The following is a 19,567-nucleotide window of genomic DNA, read 5'->3' as shown; positions in this document are numbered from 1 at the left end:
GTGACCGAATAGAAAGAGGACTAGAATCCTAAGGACGATCAGAAGCAGAGTTCTTCATTTAAGTCCAGATAAATAGATCATTCAAGCATCATAAAAGAAAAGAATGGTACCGCGTAAACGGAATAAGAGAAGTCCTAATTCTCATCTACAATAAATCATTACGCGATCGCCTCGTAAATCTTTATTTAATTCGATAAAATCTTGATTCTTTCGCAATGAAGCCCTAAATTTTCTGCTAATTCAAAAAGTTTTCAAGTGGAGAAGGATCTATTTGTTTCATGAAAAACTCATGTTTTGGAAAAAAATTTCTTAAAAATGATCGCTTGTATCGATTACAAGAATGCGTAAATGAAAAATATTTCCATCCTCCACGACGAAAATGTTAAGGCATAAATTATCATCGATAATGAAAATATTTTTTGTTAGTTAATTATACCGAGCGATATAACTATTCTAAATCGTTCATTTTTTCGCGAAACAAGCAGACCCTTCAGTTTTTTTTGTTTCGTGGGAAATGAATGAGTGTAAAAATACTTTTTCAATAATGATCGCTTAAAATAATTAATTAATGAAAATTATTTTCACTATCTATAATAAATTTATGTATAAATATTTTTGCGGATGGTCAAATTTTTTTTTCATTCATTCACACCGGAAAAAAGGGGAGGGGGGGTTCGAAAACCCGTGAAAAACCCTGCAGCAATTCAATCTCTTTCATTCTCGTTACTCTCCCTCCTCTCTCTCTCTCTCTCTCTCTCTCTCTCTCTGTCTGTCTGCTTCTTCTTACAACACCCCCTTCGAGGAGCTCGCGCTCCGCCTGGCGAGTTCTCGGCGACGGGCAGATATCGGGGTTCCGCCGCCGCCGCTCCACGACGCTCGCCGGCGCCGTCCCGCCCGGCCGCGACGAACGATCCGCCCCGAGGTAAGCGCGTCCGTACGCCGGGTTGCTCTTGTGCTTGGGTTTTTGGGGTTGTTCGTCGAATCGGTAGGAGGGTGCGGCGGTATCGCGTTGTTGCTTGTTGGAATTCTCGCTTTCTCTTATTTGGGTGTGAAGTTTGGTGGGTTTCGATTCCTCGGAAAGATTGGGTTAAGTGTAGTTTTCTCTCTTTCTGTGGCTTGAAGAAAAGGTAAGTGGTCAGCATTTTTTTTGGCTCATATCAGTTTGGCGAGAAGCATTGAAGCACAAATGTGTGATCTTGTTAAGGTTGGGATTTGTCGTTGGTTTCTTCCGGAATCTTGATTAGGAAGCGTTGTCCGTGCTTGCTACTGGGGTACCTGAGTTTGGTTGCCCTCTGCGATTTCGCAGGATGTGGGGCCCCGCGTAAGATTGGGTCGATAAGTTATGCAGATGATGGATATTGTGGGATCCATAGTCGATATCCCGGTTCAAGATCCGCAGGATGAGGATTTCTCCTCTGCTGATTTGATTTGGACCAAGTTTGGCACCCCCGAGCACCACGATGATGTTGCTCTAATTCCCTTCTCGAGAGTCGATGCCTTCATAATTGGCGAGTGCTCAAATGTAGAATGCCCGACGAGGTTTCACATTGAAAGGGGAAGAAAACGACTGAAAGGAAGCTTAAAGGAGTACAAGAATGATGAATATCTGGAGTATAAGATGTAAGTGTGTGGCATACTTATTACATCCTTTATGAATTTCTTTTCTGGGCTATGTACTTATCTTTCATCTTTGGGAAGTGAGCTCTACAAATGTGATTCACGGCTATCTTTTCGATGTATGCTTTAGTAGGCAGGTGTTATCACGTGTCATGTTCTCATGATATCTGTACTACCTAACTATTTTAGTAAAAGTGGGTTTTGGTACTGACGAAGATATTTTTCACACACTTTGTTTTAGGACAGCAGTTTCATTTCTCTTACTTGCCCTTGAAATTCTGGATGTTCAATGCATTGATATATAGAAAGCTGAATGCTATTCATTTGTTGGTTCTTCTAAAAAACATGTCTCGAGGATATGATGTTGATTGGTTTCTCTTGGACAGAGTTTTCGTCGTCGTCGTCGTTTTTTTTTCTCGCCGGGGGGTGGGGTTTGGGTGGGGTTTGTTGAACTTAGTGTTGTACTCTTAGGTTGCAAATGTTCTCATGTTATTGTTGTTCTTGAAGTTAACTTTGTCTGATTGCTGAACGTCTAGTCACTTGTTTATGTGAGGTAAAATCTTGTCAAAATGTCATGTTCATGTTTCTAATTCACGTGGGATCTCGCTTTTAAAACACCATAAGTTTCATTAAAACTGTTAAATGATAAAAAATTTATAAACTCCCGTCATCTTGTACATTGTTATGATTAGTCTATGTTTTGTCCTATCATGTTTTAAGCAGTTTTAGACTTTGTCTAGCATGGACCAAGTTGCTCTGGAGCTAAGGTAGTGCTGTACAATAGCTTTTGAGTCTTTCTTCTCCCTAGGTGATTATAAATAAATACTTCTTCATTTTCTTTCTCTTGTTAGTAGAGATTGTGAGCTTCTAAATACTCTGGAAAAGTTTTGACCACGATCAGGGCTTATGTATAAATTTCCTTAGCAATTACAACTTTCAGAAAGAGAGTTGCTTCTTATCCAGCTGATTACTAGGCCAAAACAGCTGTAGGATCTGATACCTCGCGAAGTGATTAAAAACGTGCACTTGGCAGTTAAATGAAAATATATTTTATTTTTCTTTTGCTTTTGCTTTTTCTGCAGGTATTGGTGCTCATTTGGTCCTGAAAACTATGGGGAAGGCGGTGGCATATTACCCAGTCGAAGATATCGATTAAACACACGAAATCGTGCTGCCAGACCTCAGTCAATGCGAGGCTGCACTTGCCATTTTGTAGTGAAGCGCCTTTATGCCCGTCCATCACTTGCACTTCTTATATATAATGATCGGCGTCATGTAAACAAGGCTGGCTTTGTCTGCCATGGGCCACTAGACAGAGATGCTATTGGCCCTGGTGCCAAGAACATTCCGTATATCTGTAGTGAGATTCAGCAACAAACTATGTCCATGATATATCTTGGAATTCCTGAAGAGAATGTGCTGGAGAAGCATATTGAAGGGATTCAACGCTATTGTGGTTCAGATGCAAAGGTCAATAGCCTTGCTTCGCAATACGTCCACAAACTTGGGATGATCATTAGAAGGTCCACTCATGAGTTGGATCTAGATGATCAAGCCAGTATCCGGATGTGGGTTGAACGAAATAAGAAATCCATATTCTTCTATCAGGACACTTCAGAAACAGATGCTTTCATCCTGGGCATTCAAACAGAATGGCAGTTGCAACAAATGATTCGTTTTGGACACCGCAGTCTCATAGCAGCAGATTCGACCTTTGGTATAAAGAGATTGAAGGTAACCCCATTCTATGAGTTAATTGTCTAGTTGATTAAGAATTATCCTATGGCTGGTAAGTTAATGCTCACTTCAATGGCAGTACCCTTTGTGCACGTTACTCGTCTTTGATTCTAGACAGCATGCACTTCCTGTCGCTTGGGTAATTACTCGTAGCTTTTCGAAGCCAGATGTCTCCAAGTGGATGAAAGCACTTCTTGATCGAGCTAGAAGTGTTGAGCCTGGGTGGAAGGTTAGTGGTTTTCTGATTGATGATGCTGCTGCAGAAATTGATCCCATAAGGCACGTATCTCTTTCTATTGACATTTCCTCGTAAGCTAAAATAAAACGTTGGGAGACTCGGTATATCACACCCTATGATTCCTTAATTTAGTAGTATTATTTTCAGGGATATATTTAGCTGTCCTGTCCTCTTTTCTCTTTGGCGAATTCGTAGAACATGGCTAAGGAATGTGGTGAAGAAGTGCCCTAATCCTGAAGTCCAGCGTGAGGTTTTCAAACGTTTGGGACAAATTGTTTACAGTATCTGGGATGGGTCTGAAACTTTGGCTGCTCTGGAAGAGTTAGTACTTGATTTTGCTGATCAAACTGATTTCATGGAGTATTTCAAGGCATTTTGGGTACCCAAAATTGGTAAACCTTCCCTTTCCCTACAGGCGTTTTGCTCTATGATTTTCTATATATCGCTTGGAATCTGTCTCATTATGGTTTGGTTATTCTTTGGGGACAGAGATGTGGCTTTCAACAATGAAAGCCCTTCCTCTTGCAAGCCAGGAAGCATCGGGTGCCATAGAAACCTACCATGCGAAGCTAAAAACAAAATTGTTTGATGATTCACACCTTAATGCACTCTGGAGAGTAGACTGGCTCGTGCATAAATTGACTACCGAGCTTCATTCCAGTTATTGGCTTGACAGATATGCAGATGAAAGTGATTCCTTTCAAAATGTTAAAGAGGAATATATCACTTCCACGTCGTGGCACCGAGCTTTGCAAATTCCTGATTCTGCCATCACCTTTGACGAGAAAGATCACCTCTACGCCAAAGTGCAAAGCCAAAAAGACAGCAGTGTGACGCACTGCGTATGGAACCCAGGATCGGAATTTGCTTTTTGTGATTGCCCATGGTCGATGCAGGCAAACCTTTGCAAGCATGTCATAAAGGTCAACATGACATGTGAAAATCGTCAAGGCGGTCAATCTTCCATGTCTATGCAGTCATTCAGGGAGATATTGCTGAATATCTGGAAAATGCCTTTGGATGATTCACTAGCATTGGATCAGTCGATGGCTTGGACCTATCAGATGCTTGATCAGATACAGAAACTTGTCGAGTTGAATAGCACTAATGATATTGGCACCGTGGTGAATAGACTGCCAATCCAATGGTTGTCCAAGAAAACCAGAACATCTGTTTGCATACCGTCAGCCACCTTAGGTTTGCCATCAAGTTCCAAGGACTCCACGAGACTTACTGTTGCTCTAAAAAAGAACCGTAAGAGAAAGAGATTGTCACGGCTGAGATGACATTTAAGGCAACAGGGGGTTTTCCAGCATAGAGATAAATGTTCAATTTGTTGTTGGCAGACTGATTCTTTCATTTGAATTCACTTCAGAACAAATTGGCTGCGATCTATGTTTCTGGAGGTAACCCTCCAGATAAATTATGCTCATGGCCTGTTTTGCTTTGGATGAGGTGTGCCATTTGGAAAACGAAGAGATGATCCAACGCCCAAGCTTTTGGTGCATCCTTGGATATAGCTTGAGCTGCTTACCTTGTAGCCCCTTGTGAATCATTGTTATACTTAACAGAATTTTGGACATTCAAACATTGGTTCCTTTCTCTTCATTCCCCTTGGTTTCTGTAATATGCTTTTTTTTCCTTCTCAGCTGCTAAAGAATTAAATTCTTTTCTTTTTAAGCATGATAAACAACATGCTGACCGATCTTTGATCCCGACATTAAACCTGTCTATTGTGGAGGCTGTTTGCCAACAGGTGTATTCATGTCTGTCGGTAGATGCCCTTTTGAGTAATGTACAGATAAATTATTGTATTTTTCATGTGAAATATGTAAAGTTATTTTGATGGCATGTGACATTTCAAATTTGGTAAGCACATATTCGTTTGATTTTGGTCCGGCATCTTGATTGTTTGGAGCACGTATAAGCTTAACTTGAAGGAATTTCAGAGAAAATGCCGAACTTGAAGATCTTTCTGTCTCTCTATGTTTTGTGGGTCATTTGGTCTCCGAAACTTTATTTATTTTGATTTCAATGCATCCAAGCTCGATGTATCAATTGCGTTTCGTTTCCTTTGGCTGATAAACGATGTGTCAATTGGTTTGTTCCTTCAATTTTGAGCAAATGCAAGCATGTCATCTTGAACAGAGTGTGCTCTTTCTACTGCCACACACAATCGTTGATGCAGTTTCATTGGCGAAGCCCTGTGGTGGCATTGGATTATGACCAAAATAAGAAGCTGAGACTTGGTCAATGGTTTTGCTTTTCTGTTTTGCATGGTCGATGTATTGGGTTGAAACCAATTGGCATATTGTGAACATATTCCAGGTTGGTACTTAGACATGGTTCTCTCGGAATTTCTTCTCATTGTCAGAAATAATTGAACCCCTATCGACACTCGGCCCAAGACATATGAAGCAGGAACCCTGGATTCCGAGGTGGGTCCAGGACTTAAGCTCACCACACGAGCCTAGTTTGTTCCACCACAGGTCCCAGGCAGGGAAAAAAATATGCCAATTGCCAATAGGAGCGAGGCAATCTCACCTTATCCACACTCCCACCACAATCTTTTGTTGCCTCCCTCATCCTTTTCCTCCACATCACTCTCCACCATATCTAAACACACCCAATAACTTCGAAAGCGCCACTAGTTGAACCCTTCATTGCTCTTCAAAACTTTCCAAGAAAAAAAAAAGGGGTTGCACAGAAAAATTCATACCCAAATTTGCTAAATGGCAACCATGAACTCCAGTGTGCTGGCTTGCAAGTATGCCGTTTCAGGAACTGGGTCATCTGAACTCAGCTCAAAGCTTGGCTCGGTTGCAACTCCTGGTGTGCCAAGTCAGAAGTTGCCCGTGATCAGGGCTCAACAAGTCAGAGTTCCCGAGTCAAAAGCCGGCGAAGGAAGAAGAGCCGCACTCGCCTGCTTGGCGGCCACCATGTTTGCCGCCGCCACCGCCTCCACCTCCTCTGCCAATGCCGGCATCATTGAGGAGTACCTCGAGAAGAGCAAGGCCAACAAGGTCTTGTTCGAAATGGACTCTTTCTTTGGTGGATAGGTTCTAACTTGATCTGAGTTCATTTTAGCTGATGATCAATCATCTGATTGTAGGAACTGAATGACAAGAAGAGATTGGCCACGAGCGGAGCGAACTTTGCGAGAGCGTACACGGTCGAGTTCGGCTCCTGCAAGTTCCCCGAGAACTTCACTGGTTGCCAGGATCTTGCCAAGCAAAAGGTTCAATTCATCTCTCATTTACCTTTTTAACTTTTCCTAGCGGTTTGACGTGATTGAAATATTTGTTCATATCTCCTGTTGTCTGAATACAACTGACGCTATCTCCAAGCGAAGCGTTAATGACGAACTCAATGATGGTCGTCGCTAAATTAAAAGTTACAGAACAATTTTGTCCCTATGAGGACTTTCTCTTGTTGATCATGCTATTCTTTGCCATGTGTGCTGCAGAAAGTGCCCTTCATCTCTGATGATTTGGAGTTGGAATGCGAAGGGAAGGACAAGTTCAAGTGTGGCTCAAATGTCTTCTGGAAATGGTGAAAAACCGCGATGTTCTCCTAGCCTTGTAAAAGCAACTGTGCAACTCAACATGTATCTGATCTCTACTTGATACAACTTAAGCCAAATTTGTTTCTCTTCTTTTGTTCATCTGTCCTTAGTTCACATTTTCTACTAAGGTTTCATTCACCACGGTCTATTTGTCTCATCCTACAGGCAAAGGAACCTATGTTTAGTCGAGTAAATACATGTGACATCGCTTTCTTTCTTTAATCGTTCAATAACCCTCTTCTGGATCACAGCAGATTCTAACCAGACGACCCAAAACTTGATTTTTATAGGTTAGAAAAAATGGTCGATTAAAAAATATTTCGATAGCCAATGGAACGAAAAATTTGGATTCCAGAAATCAGCTTCTGAAAATCTCTGCCGGAGTATGTTACCTCGTAACATGTTTACCCTTAAATCGTTGGAGAAAGATTAACATTAAGACAAGCGAACTCCAGTTTCATTTCGCTTGAGCACATATCTTGTTAAGGTCATATCGATATTTCAATCTACGTGATTTTAGTATGTGTAAGGTCATATCAATATTTGAATTTTGGTAGTTCATGTCTGAGTGGCCTTTGTGTTAATAAACACCAAATTGTTAGTGGCAAGTGGCAACCACCAAACAGAGTGATAACAAAAGGCATCATGGGGGAAGATCCTACTCAAGGAAATGAAGAAAAATTAACTATCGTTGTAATTTAAATTAACTATGGACGGACTTGTATAATTCCCTATATAAGCAAGTTTGACACTCAACAGGATTGACGATGTGATTCAAATCCCACATGAAACTCTATGACACACAAATCAAGTAAAAAATACAGCAGCTCAATGTTACTTCTGAATAACCAGTATCAACTTTCACGTGAGGCCACGTTACAGTCTCCATCCTCTTCTGTACAACCTGATCTCTCCTCTTGCTGTGTATATCCACAATATCAAAGAATGCAGAAAAATCATTTGAATCAATGAATGTTGTTTTAATGTGTAAATCCAGTAACTGTCGATCACGCCAAAAGCATCTCTTCCTCACGCCAATGTAACTTACGAGAGTCTGCCGTTCTCTCCTATAGTGGGGGCTCTTGCTGAGCCCAGAATGCCTCCTCGAATTCATGTAACAGAAATCTCGACATCTCGGCCTTTCTGTCACGTAAACAGAATCAGAAGACTCTCATATTTCGAGTCCTTTTCTCCGGAAATGTCTTTCATCGCTGCAATAGTATCGAGAATATCATTTTCATATTGCTGTACAAACGCAAATCCTCCAGTTTCTAAGGACAGGAGAATGTCGAACTATTGTCCTGCAACTCAGGACACGGCACTAGAGAGACGTCATCAGCGAAACCCGAAAGAAATTCACAGTGCCAATTCGCAGACGGAGGTAATCCAATCAAGCTGATATTTCTCATGCATATCTCTTCGAATGGTGAAACCTTCATACCGTCTAAGACGGGGCCTTTTGTAGAATTCACGCTCACCACATTGCTTATGAATACACCCTTCACTCTAGGAATGGCTTTCGGGTCCCATCCCTTGTCTGGGTGATCATTAGAACCTCTGCTAAATCTTATGGGAATTTTGACCCGTTCCATCATCACATTACTTATACTGATATTAGCTATATAGCCTCCTCGACCAATATCTGTCTTGATACGGATTCCGGCGGCAGAGTCCCAGACATGCAGATCTTCTATAGTTACGTTTAAAATCCCTCCCGACATCTCACTACCAATCCCAACCCCAGAGCAAGTGGGAGTGGTTCCTGATACTCTCCTAACAATAATATCCGAACTAGGATGCGCTGTTGCAATTCCATATTGGTCCCATCCACTCTTTACCGCTACAAGATCGTCCCCGCTCTCAATGTAACAGTCTTCGATGCACACTTTGCTGCACGAGTCTGGATATTTGAAAGGTCAGGAAGACATTAATAAACCTAAGGGGTGTAAGTGTATACTCCACTCATACAGGTTCTTTGGCGGAAAAGAAAGGTTGACCTTGTGAATCAAGACACGGACATTTTTGTCTTATGAATAAAATCAATTCATTTTCTGCCACTTGGGATTCTCAGATTGAATAAAGGGTGATTCTTTTAATCTACCACTTATCCCTCTACAATCTCCAGTTACAGAGAGACTGAAACATGTCAAGATAAATTTTCACTCCTTTCTTGAGACTTCCGTTCCTTCCATAAAACAGAAATGTGAATTAATCTATTTAATATCGTCTATCCATTTTGGTGTTAAAATTCCCTCGTATTGTGCTAAGTAAGAGAAGAAACTTCGACACTCCAAGGGGAAAGAGAAATGCGGAGGGAACCAGTCACATACCTGGATCAATACCATCTGTATTTGGGGCATTGAGGGGAGCCAAGATCGTCATGTCTTTTATAACTACGTTACTGTACCACACACACACACACAAAAAACATAGTATTCTGTAATTAGGCAACGAAATAATTGGCCAAAAAAGGCGTGGGACCAGTGTTCTTTCAATTAGGTACAATTCCTTCCGAAATATTTGGCAAACACTCACTTAAAACGTGGTTAGACGTGAATGTTTGTGCAGAACTTGTGTTGAAAACATTTAAAGCATCCACTCGCTTTCACCATAGAACTACTTTTCATGAGATTAATGCAGAACCCACGAACAAGCATAAGAGAACAATTGCCAAACCTGCAGTAAACGGGATGAATCGTCCAAAAGGGTGAATTTCTGAAGGTAAGATTGGAGATGAGAACGTTGTGTGAGTTCACGAGTTCGACCAAATGGCCTCGTGTGTGCTCCAATGTTCTGTTCCACCATAGTTCCCACCACATCCTCCCCTGACCATCTATTGTCCCATTGTTTCCTGTTCAACAGTTTGGTCTTATCATCTTAAATTTATGTTGCATCTGGAACATAAGTTACATCAATACTTCATACATGCGCTCTTTGCCTACATGGCTATACTCAAAAGATTGACAAAATCCTCTATTAATGGCTCAGACTTATGCAGCATCAATATAATTACCTACTTTGGCTTTGAGTGGTCAACTTGTCAGTCCTACTAAATGTCAAATGAACTCAATTTATCATCAAGTAGATGCAATTATTTCAGGACCACAGAAACAATCTTAGACGAACACATCTAGGTGGCCTACCTAACAAAACAAAGAGACTCACTTTTTTAACTGGGTTGGAAGTCACCCTTCCCTACAAAACCATTTTGGACCAATAATTCCTAGAAAAAATCAAACTTCGAAACCTTCACGGGCAAAGCAAAAGCAGTGATATTTCTTCGACTAACAAATGCATACCCTAGGATTCCGCCGGGGGTAAGCTACAGCTACAAGCAAGAAGACATGAATAATAGAAGACAACAAATTTTAGAAAGAAACAAGCTATTAGAGGAAGACAAAGCTGTATATTAACGTCAAACTAATGTGAAATTCCTTTACTTCTTCATTGGCATCCAAGAAGGGTATACTTCAACCAAGCCTATTCAATTTGCATGAGCATATCTTTAGAAAATGGGCAACATTCCTGAATGGCAGAATCAATCGGTACCTGTGATGACAACATCAGTGAGGCCATTCCCATGGATAAGGCTTATGTGCCTCCCTCCTAATCTCTCTCTTCCTCTTCCATAAGATGGTAAAGGCTCAATGATGGGCCAATCGTTTGGGTCCTATCCTTGCAAAATATGTAGATGTATCAAGATTTTGCAATTGCAAGCATTTCGGGCAATGACAATCTCCAACATATTTCTACCAAAGAAAAAGCAAACATGTGGACTCCATATCTATCCTTCAACATGGGATTTGCGTTGTCTTCCTACTCTCGATTTGTCTAACATAAGAAATCTATATCTAATTCATTACATATGATTTGCTTTCTCTTGCTATTCTCGATTTGCAATTGCCTCGGTCTATTAGAATAAGGCCGCATAAGTAAATGGGAAAATTGTCCACAAACCCCCAATTCTTTTAGTAAAACCCCCCGATTGCTTTAGTCTACGAGTGGTCGATAGTGATAGACGGTAATTAATGCCATATAGGAAAAATTCAGCCGAAAGTCCATTTGAAGTGTGTTGGAACGGGGTATGGACGAGTTTACAAACGTTCAGGAACTAATTTCACTGAAACTACCAAAATACAGGGAGTTCGCAGAAGTTTCTGTCCAATTTAACTACTCAAATTTGAAACAAAAATGTATAAACACTGCTTATTTACACGGAAACAAAGCAAACAAAGAGCCAAACCAGAGGAAAGGATGTGACTTCTAATTTCATCCATTAGTTATATTCCGTAGATGCTGTAGTCTTGATGGTAACTCTGGATAAAGTTAATTAAAAAGAAACCACTTCTTAGAAAAAGAATCAAACAAAAGACAAACGCGCAGGTGACAAAATGTCAAAAGAACAGACACAAAGATCGGCTTTTCAAACCCGCACGACACATTCATTCACCACCTATGACTCTGCCCACACGTAATCACACTGATTAGCAAGAATCTTATGGAGTTTATAATATGAAAAACTGACATGAAATAAGTTACCTTCGTAAATGAATAAAAACATGAAAAAAAGATAAAAGAAATTTTGTGAGCAGTGGGACCCTTTGCTCTGCAGTAGCAGAGACACACACCATCTTCTTACAGTCTCTGTGCCCGAAAGTAAAAAAAAAAAAAAAACGAAGAAGCTATGGAACGGGCGGAATGACAGATGAGCAAACTGCTTTAAACATCTATTATTCTTTATTTCTTACTTTATTTCTTAATCTCAAGTTTAAACTTGAATAAAGCATGAAACTGGCCTTCTCTTCAGAATTCATCTGGTGCCAGACTGTATCCGTTGTTCGGACAAGGTGATGGATTACCATAACGAAGAATCATCAAGTCGGTTCTCTAAATTAAGCAGAAAGTAGAGAACAAACGTGGCTTGCCAAAGAACGGAAAAAGGAAAAAAGGAAAAAGATGGGACTTGGTTATGGCCAGTCATCATGCACCATCATTGTTCCTCCAAAACCATCAATCAGTAGAATCGCCACAACGACAGCAGCTGCAACGACTGTTTCGTTTCGATGCTAGCCATTCCATCTCCGAGGTGAATGTCATGTCGGTTCACGTGTCTCTTGCGGATTAGTCGAGACGAAAGTTCCGACGATGGACACGATCCTATTCAAGAAACCAAGATAAAAGAAAAAGGGGAGACAGAGAGAAAAGTTTGACCAACCTGAGAGCCCAGGATCAGAGCACCCTCTTCGAGAAAGAGGGTGAAATTGCTGGTGAGGTTGAAGCTCCCCGTGACCCACGTCCCCTTGGGCACGTTCAGCTGCGACCCGCCCGCGCCTCCGAACAGTCGCATGTGGCGCACCGCCCTCCGGAACGTCTCGGTCTCCGGCCTCCCGCCGTCGCCGACCCCTCCGAAGTCCCGCAGCGACATCACCACCTTCCTCGCCTGCGGGGACCCGCGGAAGAACCCCGCGCAGCTCCCGGGCCAGGCGGGCGCACCACCGGCGGCGGCGGGGCAGGGGGGCGGCGGCGGAACGACCGCCGGGACCGGCCTGGTGGCGATCTGGAAGGCGAGGACGGCGAGGAAAGACAGCAGGAGGAGGAGGGGCGGCGTCCACGCGGGTCGGGTCAGGTGGGCCGCCGCGGATCCGAGCCCGGAGGCGGGTTTCCCGGTGTCCATGCTCGATCTCCGCCGCCTCCGCCGCCGCCGTCGTCGCCGCTCACATGCATGCAGAGGAAGGAGGAGGAGGAGGAGGAGGAATGCAACAGTTCGCGCGAGACAACCGAAGGGACACACGAAGGTGAAGAAAGAAAGAGAAGGACGAGATTATTAATTTATTATTATTTATGTCTCACCGAAAAAGAAAAATTATTTATTTAATTTCCTATTGCATGCTGTGGTCTGATTTTTCCTGTTGTATTTATTAATTACTTATTCTTTTTTATATTTATCAATTATTATTACATTAGTCTATGGGATGTGGGCCCCGGTTCGGAAAGATCAAGGAGGAGGCGTGATCCGGTTTGTTCGGTATCGACGGCGACGACCGATACGGCCCGGGGGTGTGTCCCGGATCCCCTGCGGGCGATCGCACCTGTTACACGCCTCGTCCCGCAGCCACGTGTCGCCTCGGCGGGCGATCATCCCAGCGAGGGTGACGTGTCGGGATCCTAGTGGCCGGAAGAGATTCTTCGGGTGGCGGTCGCGTGCAGGTGAGCCGGGCTCGTTCCGCGTTTGGAAAGGTGGTGAGGGGGAAAGGAAAGGGAAGGGCGGCGCCATTCACGGGATCCTGTGAGAAAAGTTGACTTTTTTCCTCCGCGGTGACCGGGCTTTCCCTTTTTGGAACCCTCCAAAAAAAAAAAAGGAGAAAATGGAAAAATAGAAAGTTATTACCGATTTTATTTCCCAAAATTGAAAAAAAGAGGAAAGAAATCATAGTGGGATTTCTTTCTAATTTTTTGCGTGAGTGTATGGCTTTTTTGGCAACGGCAAAATAAGTTGCTTTTTCGAGAAAGTTTAAGTTTTGTTTTTTTAATCCAATCGAATCACCAAACGGAAGGAAATCATAGCTTCGCCCATGATCAGTTTGTCTAAAAGCGGATCGTGTACTTCTCCCATTATTGTTTGCTTAGGATCCTCCACGTTCAGAATAGATTAAATTGAATACGGATGGAGGGTCTAAAGGTAATCTTGGACTTGCAGGAGCCAGAAGATTATTCCGAAATGAATGGGGTGACTGACTTGGCGATTTAACCTCATTTTATCGGAATAAGTTCTTCTTTACAAGCAGAACTATGGGCACTATGGTTGGGACTTACCATCGCAAAGCAACATAATTTTCATAAACTCGTCATTAAGATAGACTCTAAAATTATCACCAAACTTGTTAACCCCAATAGAGTATAGCAGATAAAACTGGACCAACGCTACTTGAAGATATCAGAAAACTATTGGGCTCTCATTTTAAGTTCAAAATACATCATATTTTTTGGAAAGGCAATCGGCCCGCTGATGTGGCCTAGTGAAGCGATTGGATACTAAATTCTACTTGTAGCCTTCTAGAGAATTATCTCATGTTTTGCTTAGTGATAAAGTTGGGGTTGTAGACTTTAGACTTTAATTTACTTAGTTTTGTACCTTATGTTTACCAAAAAAAAAAAGAAAAGAAAGTGGAATACAGTCAAGAATATAGGTCTGTGTTTCTCTTCGGACAGCTAACAAAGAAAATGCAACGTTGTGTGTTTATAATTGTTGCTCCATCGACCCTCTATTTATCGAATAGTAATTATTCACAAGGCCAAAGGGTGGTGCAAATTTTATATATGTTTCCGGTCTTAAAAACGCCAATCGTTGAGATTTGTGGATTTGGAGAAGTTGACCAATTCATTTAGTATCAACATTTCCAATTTAAATTTAAAATAATGGAATAAAGTTAGAAATTACAAATGGTGATACAAGATCTTTTAATTAAATCTATAAATTCATATTATTGGCCCTTTTTGTTTTTCTTTTTCTTTCTCTCCTTTCTTTTTTTGCCGTCGGGCTGGGAAATGCTCCTAATGCTGTACATGGCTAGGCTTTATCTTTTGCCAAATTGAAGCTTATTTCTTATATCAATGAGAAGCTTGGTGACTCCAGTATAAAAGTTGTTGGGGCTAGTTAGGAAAGATCTTTCTTTTGAGATAAATAAAGGTGAGTCATACCATTAGTCAATCACCCACTAAAGTGGGATGATAATGTTTGGGGTAGGTAGGACCATTATTCACGGGGGCACACACTAGTGTCGAAGCTCAAAAGGATGGACGATCAACCCTTTTGGAATTGGTAATGAAATAATGGTGAATAGTGATTGTCATATATTCTCCGTATGTGTATATACATAAATCACAATGACATTAGCCATTTAGAGCTTGAGGTTGTGTCCTTGTCTTTTCCTCCTTTTTTCCCCTTTCTCTTTTTGGGAGGTGTGGAATAATTGATAACAGTGCATGATCACAAAAGTTGATAGTAAAGGGGACACCCATATTTGAAATTCTTGTCCCATGTCGGAGTTCCCCCTCCCCTTAGAATAGCTTATAATCCAAAACGGTACAAAGATCTGGGTGAGGCCTCGCCTGATCATGGTGAGGTCGGCCTCGCCCGGTGACGGCGAGGCCGCCCAAATCTGGCGAGACCTCGCCGTCGTCGGGCGAGGTCGAGCCTCACCATGGCCAGGCGAGGTCGAACTCGCCCGGCGACGGCGAGGTCTCGCCAAATCTGGGCGGCGTCGCCGTCGCTAGGCGAGGCCGAGTTTGCCCAGCGACGGCGAGGTCTAGCCAGATCTGGGCGAGGCCTCGCCCGGCCATGGCGAGGCTCGACCTCGCCGGCCATGGGCAAGATCTGGCCAGATCTGGGCGGCCTTGCCGTCGCCAAGCAAGGTCGACCTCGCCATCGCTGGGCGAGCTTGACCTCGCCCGGCGACGGCGAGGCTTGCCCTCGCTAGTGTCGGTGAGGTGGAACTCACCGGCCTTAGCCTCTCGCCGGTCACCGGTTGCCGGACCGGTGATCGAGGAAGAAGATAGGGAAAAGAAAAAAAGAAAAAAAAATTCGAAAAATTAAATAAAAATTTATTAAAATATTGCCACATCAGCCGGCCAGTGTCCACGTTAGTGCTAGCAGGCCAAAAGTGGCCGGATGGACTGAATTGGCACAATTGCAAAAGGTTTAGGACTGAATTGGCACAATTGCAAAAAGTTTAGGACTTTTTTGGTAATTTTCCCAAGATTGGTCAATACCCGCATTAGGTGTTTTGACCCATACCGTCAAGAAGTAGGTAACGTGGTCAAAGAATAATGATAATTATGGCTAAGGTCGGTTAAGCATCGGTGACAAATTGCTTCTTTAGTTGAGTGGATCTATATATCAAAGGGATACTTGTGTCCTTCGAAAAAGCATTAAATCTAATTCAGCCCTCTACCTTGTATTGGTTGTCTAGGACCGGAGAAAGGAGGCAAGAACTTTAAAACCCCACTTGGTAAAAGAAGTTCATGCCACTGACCTCGACACGAGTCTTTGATTACCAAGCAATTGTCTCGAATCCAAAGATAACCTATATCGATATCACCCGAAATCGAATCGACCCCATCCTCCCCGTAATATAAAGTATCCTTAAAAGGGTCCTGTTGCAAAGTAAAACTTGGAAGTCCCTGTAAAATGTAAATTTATCTTCAGAACTATCTGTGGCTCAAATGAGTCTCTTTGCAATCCTGCGGCAGACAAGGAAAAATCATGGAGCCTAAGTTGCACCATGTGAGGGAGAGAGAGAGAGAGAGAGAGAGAGAGAGAGTTGACTAGCGGTGGCAAGAGGGCCACCCAGCCTGGGCCTTGACCTGGACCAGTAGATTCTCAATGTGCATGATGCATATGTGAGTTTTTTTTTTATATATAGAATGAGCAACAGAGCATGTTAATAAATGAAAAGTGCCATATGAGTTGAGAATGGTTTATACGAGGGATTCTTTTTTTTTTTTTTTTAAGGACGAGAAAATTTACTTAGATAGATATGTTTAATCTATGAAATATCTCAAAAATCTCGTGCATAAGATGAGAGGCGAGCTTAACTCCAAGCGGCTCGCCTAAGTAGGAATTTCGGGGTTCATCAATTCTTTTTTATAATCGGAATTTGAGGGGTTAATTAGTACCCTTTGATTCATACCTGTTGTGAATAAAAAGAGGCGAGATGAATTCAAAGAGGTCGATGCATTGCGCTCTTACTAAAGTCTTTTCTATGTGCTTCTTAGGCAAAACGAAGTGTGATGACACTTGGAATGCGTATCAGACTACTTTTCCTCCCTTGTAGTTATCTGTTGCATTTGAAATTCATTGGTGCTGTTCTTTTCTATCTATTTTTATTGCGGGTGCAAAGATATTTCTCAAATATGGTATTAACATTTGACTATTTGTGGAATTGAACCCTAATATATATTAGATATTTGGCAAAAGGACACTATAAGTGCCATAACTTGTGTACGGAGATCACTTTGGTGCCATAACTTTTTTTCGGATCACTTTGGTGCCAAGTCGGAGGAAAAACGATCACTTAAGTGTTATAAGTTTTTTTTGGATCACTTCAATGCTAAAATTTTTGAAAAACGATCACTTAAGTGCTAAAATTTTTTAAAAACGATCATTTAAGTGCTAAAATTTTTGAAAAACGATCACTTAAGTGCCAATCTCCGGCGAGCCACGTCAGCTTCAGAAATTAATAAAAAAAATGCCACGTCGGATTTCTGGCGAAAAATTATGTACGGCACCGGAGTTGGCACTTAAGTGATCGTTTTTCAAAAATTTTAACACTAAAGTGATCCAAAAAAAACTTATGGCACCAAAGTGAGCGTCGTACACAAGTTATGGCACTTGTAGTATTCTTTTGCCTTAGATATTTTATTCAAGCTGGCAAGATGCATGTGTGTAGGACGGGTCTGAAACTATACATGTTATGTATTATATGATTCTAAATGTTGGTGTCAACATGAATTTCGGTAAGAGTAATAATAGGCAGCAAATTGTAACGAAATAAATATCGACGTCAATCAAGTTCTCCACTGGAGTTTACACGAGAAATTTTCCTTGAAATGAATCCAAAGCCTATCGTGTAGGTATATCTGCCGATTAAAAGAAAACGCGAGACTTAAATTTGAAATTAATTTATTGAATCATATATGAGTGCGTGTAACATTTAAAGCACGTAAATTTAATATAAATTAATTTTATGATAGCTTTCCTCCATTTGTTAGAATCTTCACCTTCGTGCGATCGACTTGGTGTGGAAAAGGCAAGCAAGCTATTTGTGTGGAATTGAATGATTTCCATTTGCTCCTCTTAGTTTATAGAGAATTAGAGGTAATTTCTTCAAATTCATCTTCCAATTCCATATTTTTCAGTTTTCTTTCTTTTTCTGGGAAATTTCCCTAATCTATTTAGTAAACTATTTGTTGTCTATCCTTTTTTTAAAGAAGAGTTCATGGATATCACCATCATGACAATGTATCGCAAAAAGAATGCTTGGATATCTTGCCGAAATATGCAATATTCAATTTGTATTTTCAAAGAAATTCACAATATTACTTTCACTAAAAATGCATAAGTAGAATTCCCTTGATTTATTTTTATACCAAGAATATTCAAATATTCCCACCTTTTCTTGTTCAAATTTTGTTGCCAACAGTTGGTTGTTAATATATTTTGCATCTGTTTATACTTAAAGCTAGTTATTTTTTATACTAATAAAATTGAATTTGGTTTTAACATGATCTCCGATTACTATATTGGATATGTTATTTAGACATTCATGTCACGATAGTGAAATATTGGCGGCCTCATAATTTAATATCTCTATGAGCAAAACTAATATTAAATTGAAAAGAGCGTGTACTATTGCTTAAAAATTGTAAAAGTTTCAAGAATATACATCTTAATGTGGAATGGAGACTATCCATTGAAATTGTCAATGCTATAAAAGTATATTTTGGAATAGTAATAACAGTTAAACAAAAAAATCAGAAATATTAAAATTACTCGAACGGGCAATATTAAAAATATTTTTAGTGTGTAGACACACTCTATTGGGGCCCGTTTGGTTCGACTTTGGGGGAATGCATTTGGGGGAATACAAATACCTTTAGGCTAAAGGGGTTTTCTGAAATGCAAGCAGTGTTTGGTAAATATTTTTTAAAATCAACTTGGGCTAAAGGACTTTTGCTAATATTTTTTTTTTTAAAAAAAAGCTCCGGTGGAGCTAAACCACCAGCCACCACCACCGGCCAGATCTGGTCGCTGGCCAACCGCCAACGGCCAGATTTGGTCGCCGGCCACTTCCGCCTAAGGTCGCGCGACCCCGGCGACCGTCACCTGGGGTCGCCGGACCTTGGGCGGTAGCCAGGGTCGCGCGACCCAGGCAACGCTTGGCCTGGGTCGCGCGACCCCGAAGACGCCAGAGGTCCGGCGACCCCAGGCGACTGTCGCCGGGGTCGCGCGACCCCCAGGCGGTGGTCGCCGTGGTCGGGCTAGCCCTCAGGCAGCGGTCGTCGGCCGCCGGACCTCGGTTTAGAGAAGATGAACAATGGTGATGAACAATGCAAGTTGCATTCCGAAAATGCAACTTCCCAAAGTACCTCCACCCTTGCTTTGGCCAAAAGTCCCTTGGAAAGCATTCCAAATGCAATTGCATCTCCCCAAAGTGAGTAAAAAAAGTTGCCAAACACTATTTGCATTTGGCCAAGGGACTTTAGAGCCCAAATGAGCATTCCAAATGCTGAACCAAACGGGGCCTTGGCTACGATTGATATTGATCGGCATTGTTTTGATCCCTTTACAAAGTTGATTGAAATTGCCTTATTTTTCCTTCAATGAGTCCAAATTATACCTATTTATCTGA

The 19,567-nt window shown here is 41.7% G+C and overlaps 3 protein-coding genes across 5 annotated transcripts; 2 read left to right on the top strand and 1 right to left on the bottom strand.

The window, feature by feature from the left end:
* The first annotated feature begins 741 nt into the window (after positions 1-741).
* On the top strand, positions 742-5,200 carry LOC115682430 (uncharacterized). 3 transcript variants are annotated; one of them, XM_056303110.1, is made up of 6 exons: positions 742-922; positions 1,307-1,620; positions 2,700-3,351; positions 3,434-3,633; positions 3,740-3,984; positions 4,082-5,200. In XM_056303110.1, exons 2-6 carry the CDS (start codon positions 1,343-1,345, stop codon positions 4,876-4,878), a joined length of 2,172 nt encoding a protein of 723 aa, XP_056159085.1. In that variant the 5' UTR covers positions 742-922; positions 1,307-1,342; the 3' UTR covers positions 4,879-5,200. The 3 variants fall into 3 exon arrangements, with proteins under 3 accessions (XP_056159085.1, XP_056159086.1, XP_030462512.1); XM_056303111.1 differs by having other exon boundaries at positions 1,205-1,620; XM_030606652.2 differs by lacking the exon at positions 742-922 and having other exon boundaries at positions 931-1,620.
* A 1,008-nt stretch (positions 5,201-6,208) lies between these two features.
* LOC115682432 (photosystem I reaction center subunit N, chloroplastic) lies at positions 6,209-7,256 on the top strand. The gene is made up of 3 exons (XM_030606654.2): positions 6,209-6,615; positions 6,705-6,830; positions 7,059-7,256. Exons 1-3 carry the CDS (start codon positions 6,325-6,327, stop codon positions 7,146-7,148), a joined length of 507 nt encoding a protein of 168 aa, XP_030462514.1. The 5' UTR covers positions 6,209-6,324; the 3' UTR covers positions 7,149-7,256.
* A 572-nt stretch (positions 7,257-7,828) lies between these two features.
* LOC115682431 (probable polygalacturonase) lies at positions 7,829-12,972 on the bottom strand. Its single transcript, XM_030606653.2, has 5 exons — positions 12,373-12,972; positions 10,707-10,827; positions 9,834-10,008; positions 9,488-9,558; positions 7,829-9,057 (listed from the first exon to the last, which is right to left on the bottom strand). The coding sequence occupies exons 1-5, from the start codon at positions 12,829-12,831 to the stop codon at positions 8,429-8,431; spliced, it is 1,455 nt and encodes a 484-aa protein (XP_030462513.2). The 5' UTR covers positions 12,832-12,972; the 3' UTR covers positions 7,829-8,428.
* Positions 12,973-19,567: the final 6,595 nt, after the last annotated feature.

Source organism: Syzygium oleosum, unplaced genomic scaffold, assembly GCF_021117445.2.
Source record: "Syzygium oleosum isolate NSW1041296 unplaced genomic scaffold, Sole_v2.1 Sole_v2.26, whole genome shotgun sequence".
NCBI classification, from domain to species: domain Eukaryota; kingdom Viridiplantae; phylum Streptophyta; class Magnoliopsida; order Myrtales; family Myrtaceae; genus Syzygium; species Syzygium oleosum.
The sequence above is the reverse complement of the archived record's forward strand: the minus strand, read 5'-3'. Positions and strand labels throughout refer to the sequence as shown.

Bases quoted from the DNA above. Each gene is read 5' to 3' on its own strand.
- LOC115682430 (XM_056303110.1), top strand. From the start codon at position 1,343: ATGCAGATGATGGATATTGTGGGATCCATAGTCGATATCCCGGTTCAA. The intron at 1,621-2,699 runs GTAAGTGTGTGG...CTTTTTCTGCAG, and splicing joins GAATATCTGGAGTATAAGAT to GTATTGGTGCTCATTTGGTC. The intron at 3,985-4,081 runs GTAAACCTTCCC...CTTTGGGGACAG, and splicing joins ATTTTGGGTACCCAAAATTG to AGATGTGGCTTTCAACAATG.
- LOC115682432 (XM_030606654.2), top strand. From the start codon at position 6,325: ATGGCAACCATGAACTCCAGTGTGCTGGCTTGCAAGTATGCCGTTTCA. The intron at 6,616-6,704 runs GTCTTGTTCGAA...ATCTGATTGTAG, and splicing joins AGAAGAGCAAGGCCAACAAG to GAACTGAATGACAAGAAGAG. The intron at 6,831-7,058 runs GTTCAATTCATC...TGTGTGCTGCAG, and splicing joins AGGATCTTGCCAAGCAAAAG to AAAGTGCCCTTCATCTCTGA.
- LOC115682431 (XM_030606653.2), bottom strand. From the start codon at position 12,831: ATGGACACCGGGAAACCCGCCTCCGGGCTCGGATCCGCGGCGGCCCAC. The intron at 10,009-10,706 runs GTACCGATTGAT...ACTGTTGAACAG, and splicing joins CACTGATGTTGTCATCACAG to GAAACAATGGGACAATAGAT. The intron at 9,058-9,487 runs GTATGTGACTGG...TCAAATATCCAG, and splicing joins TACAGATGGTATTGATCCAG to ACTCGTGCAGCAAAGTGTGC.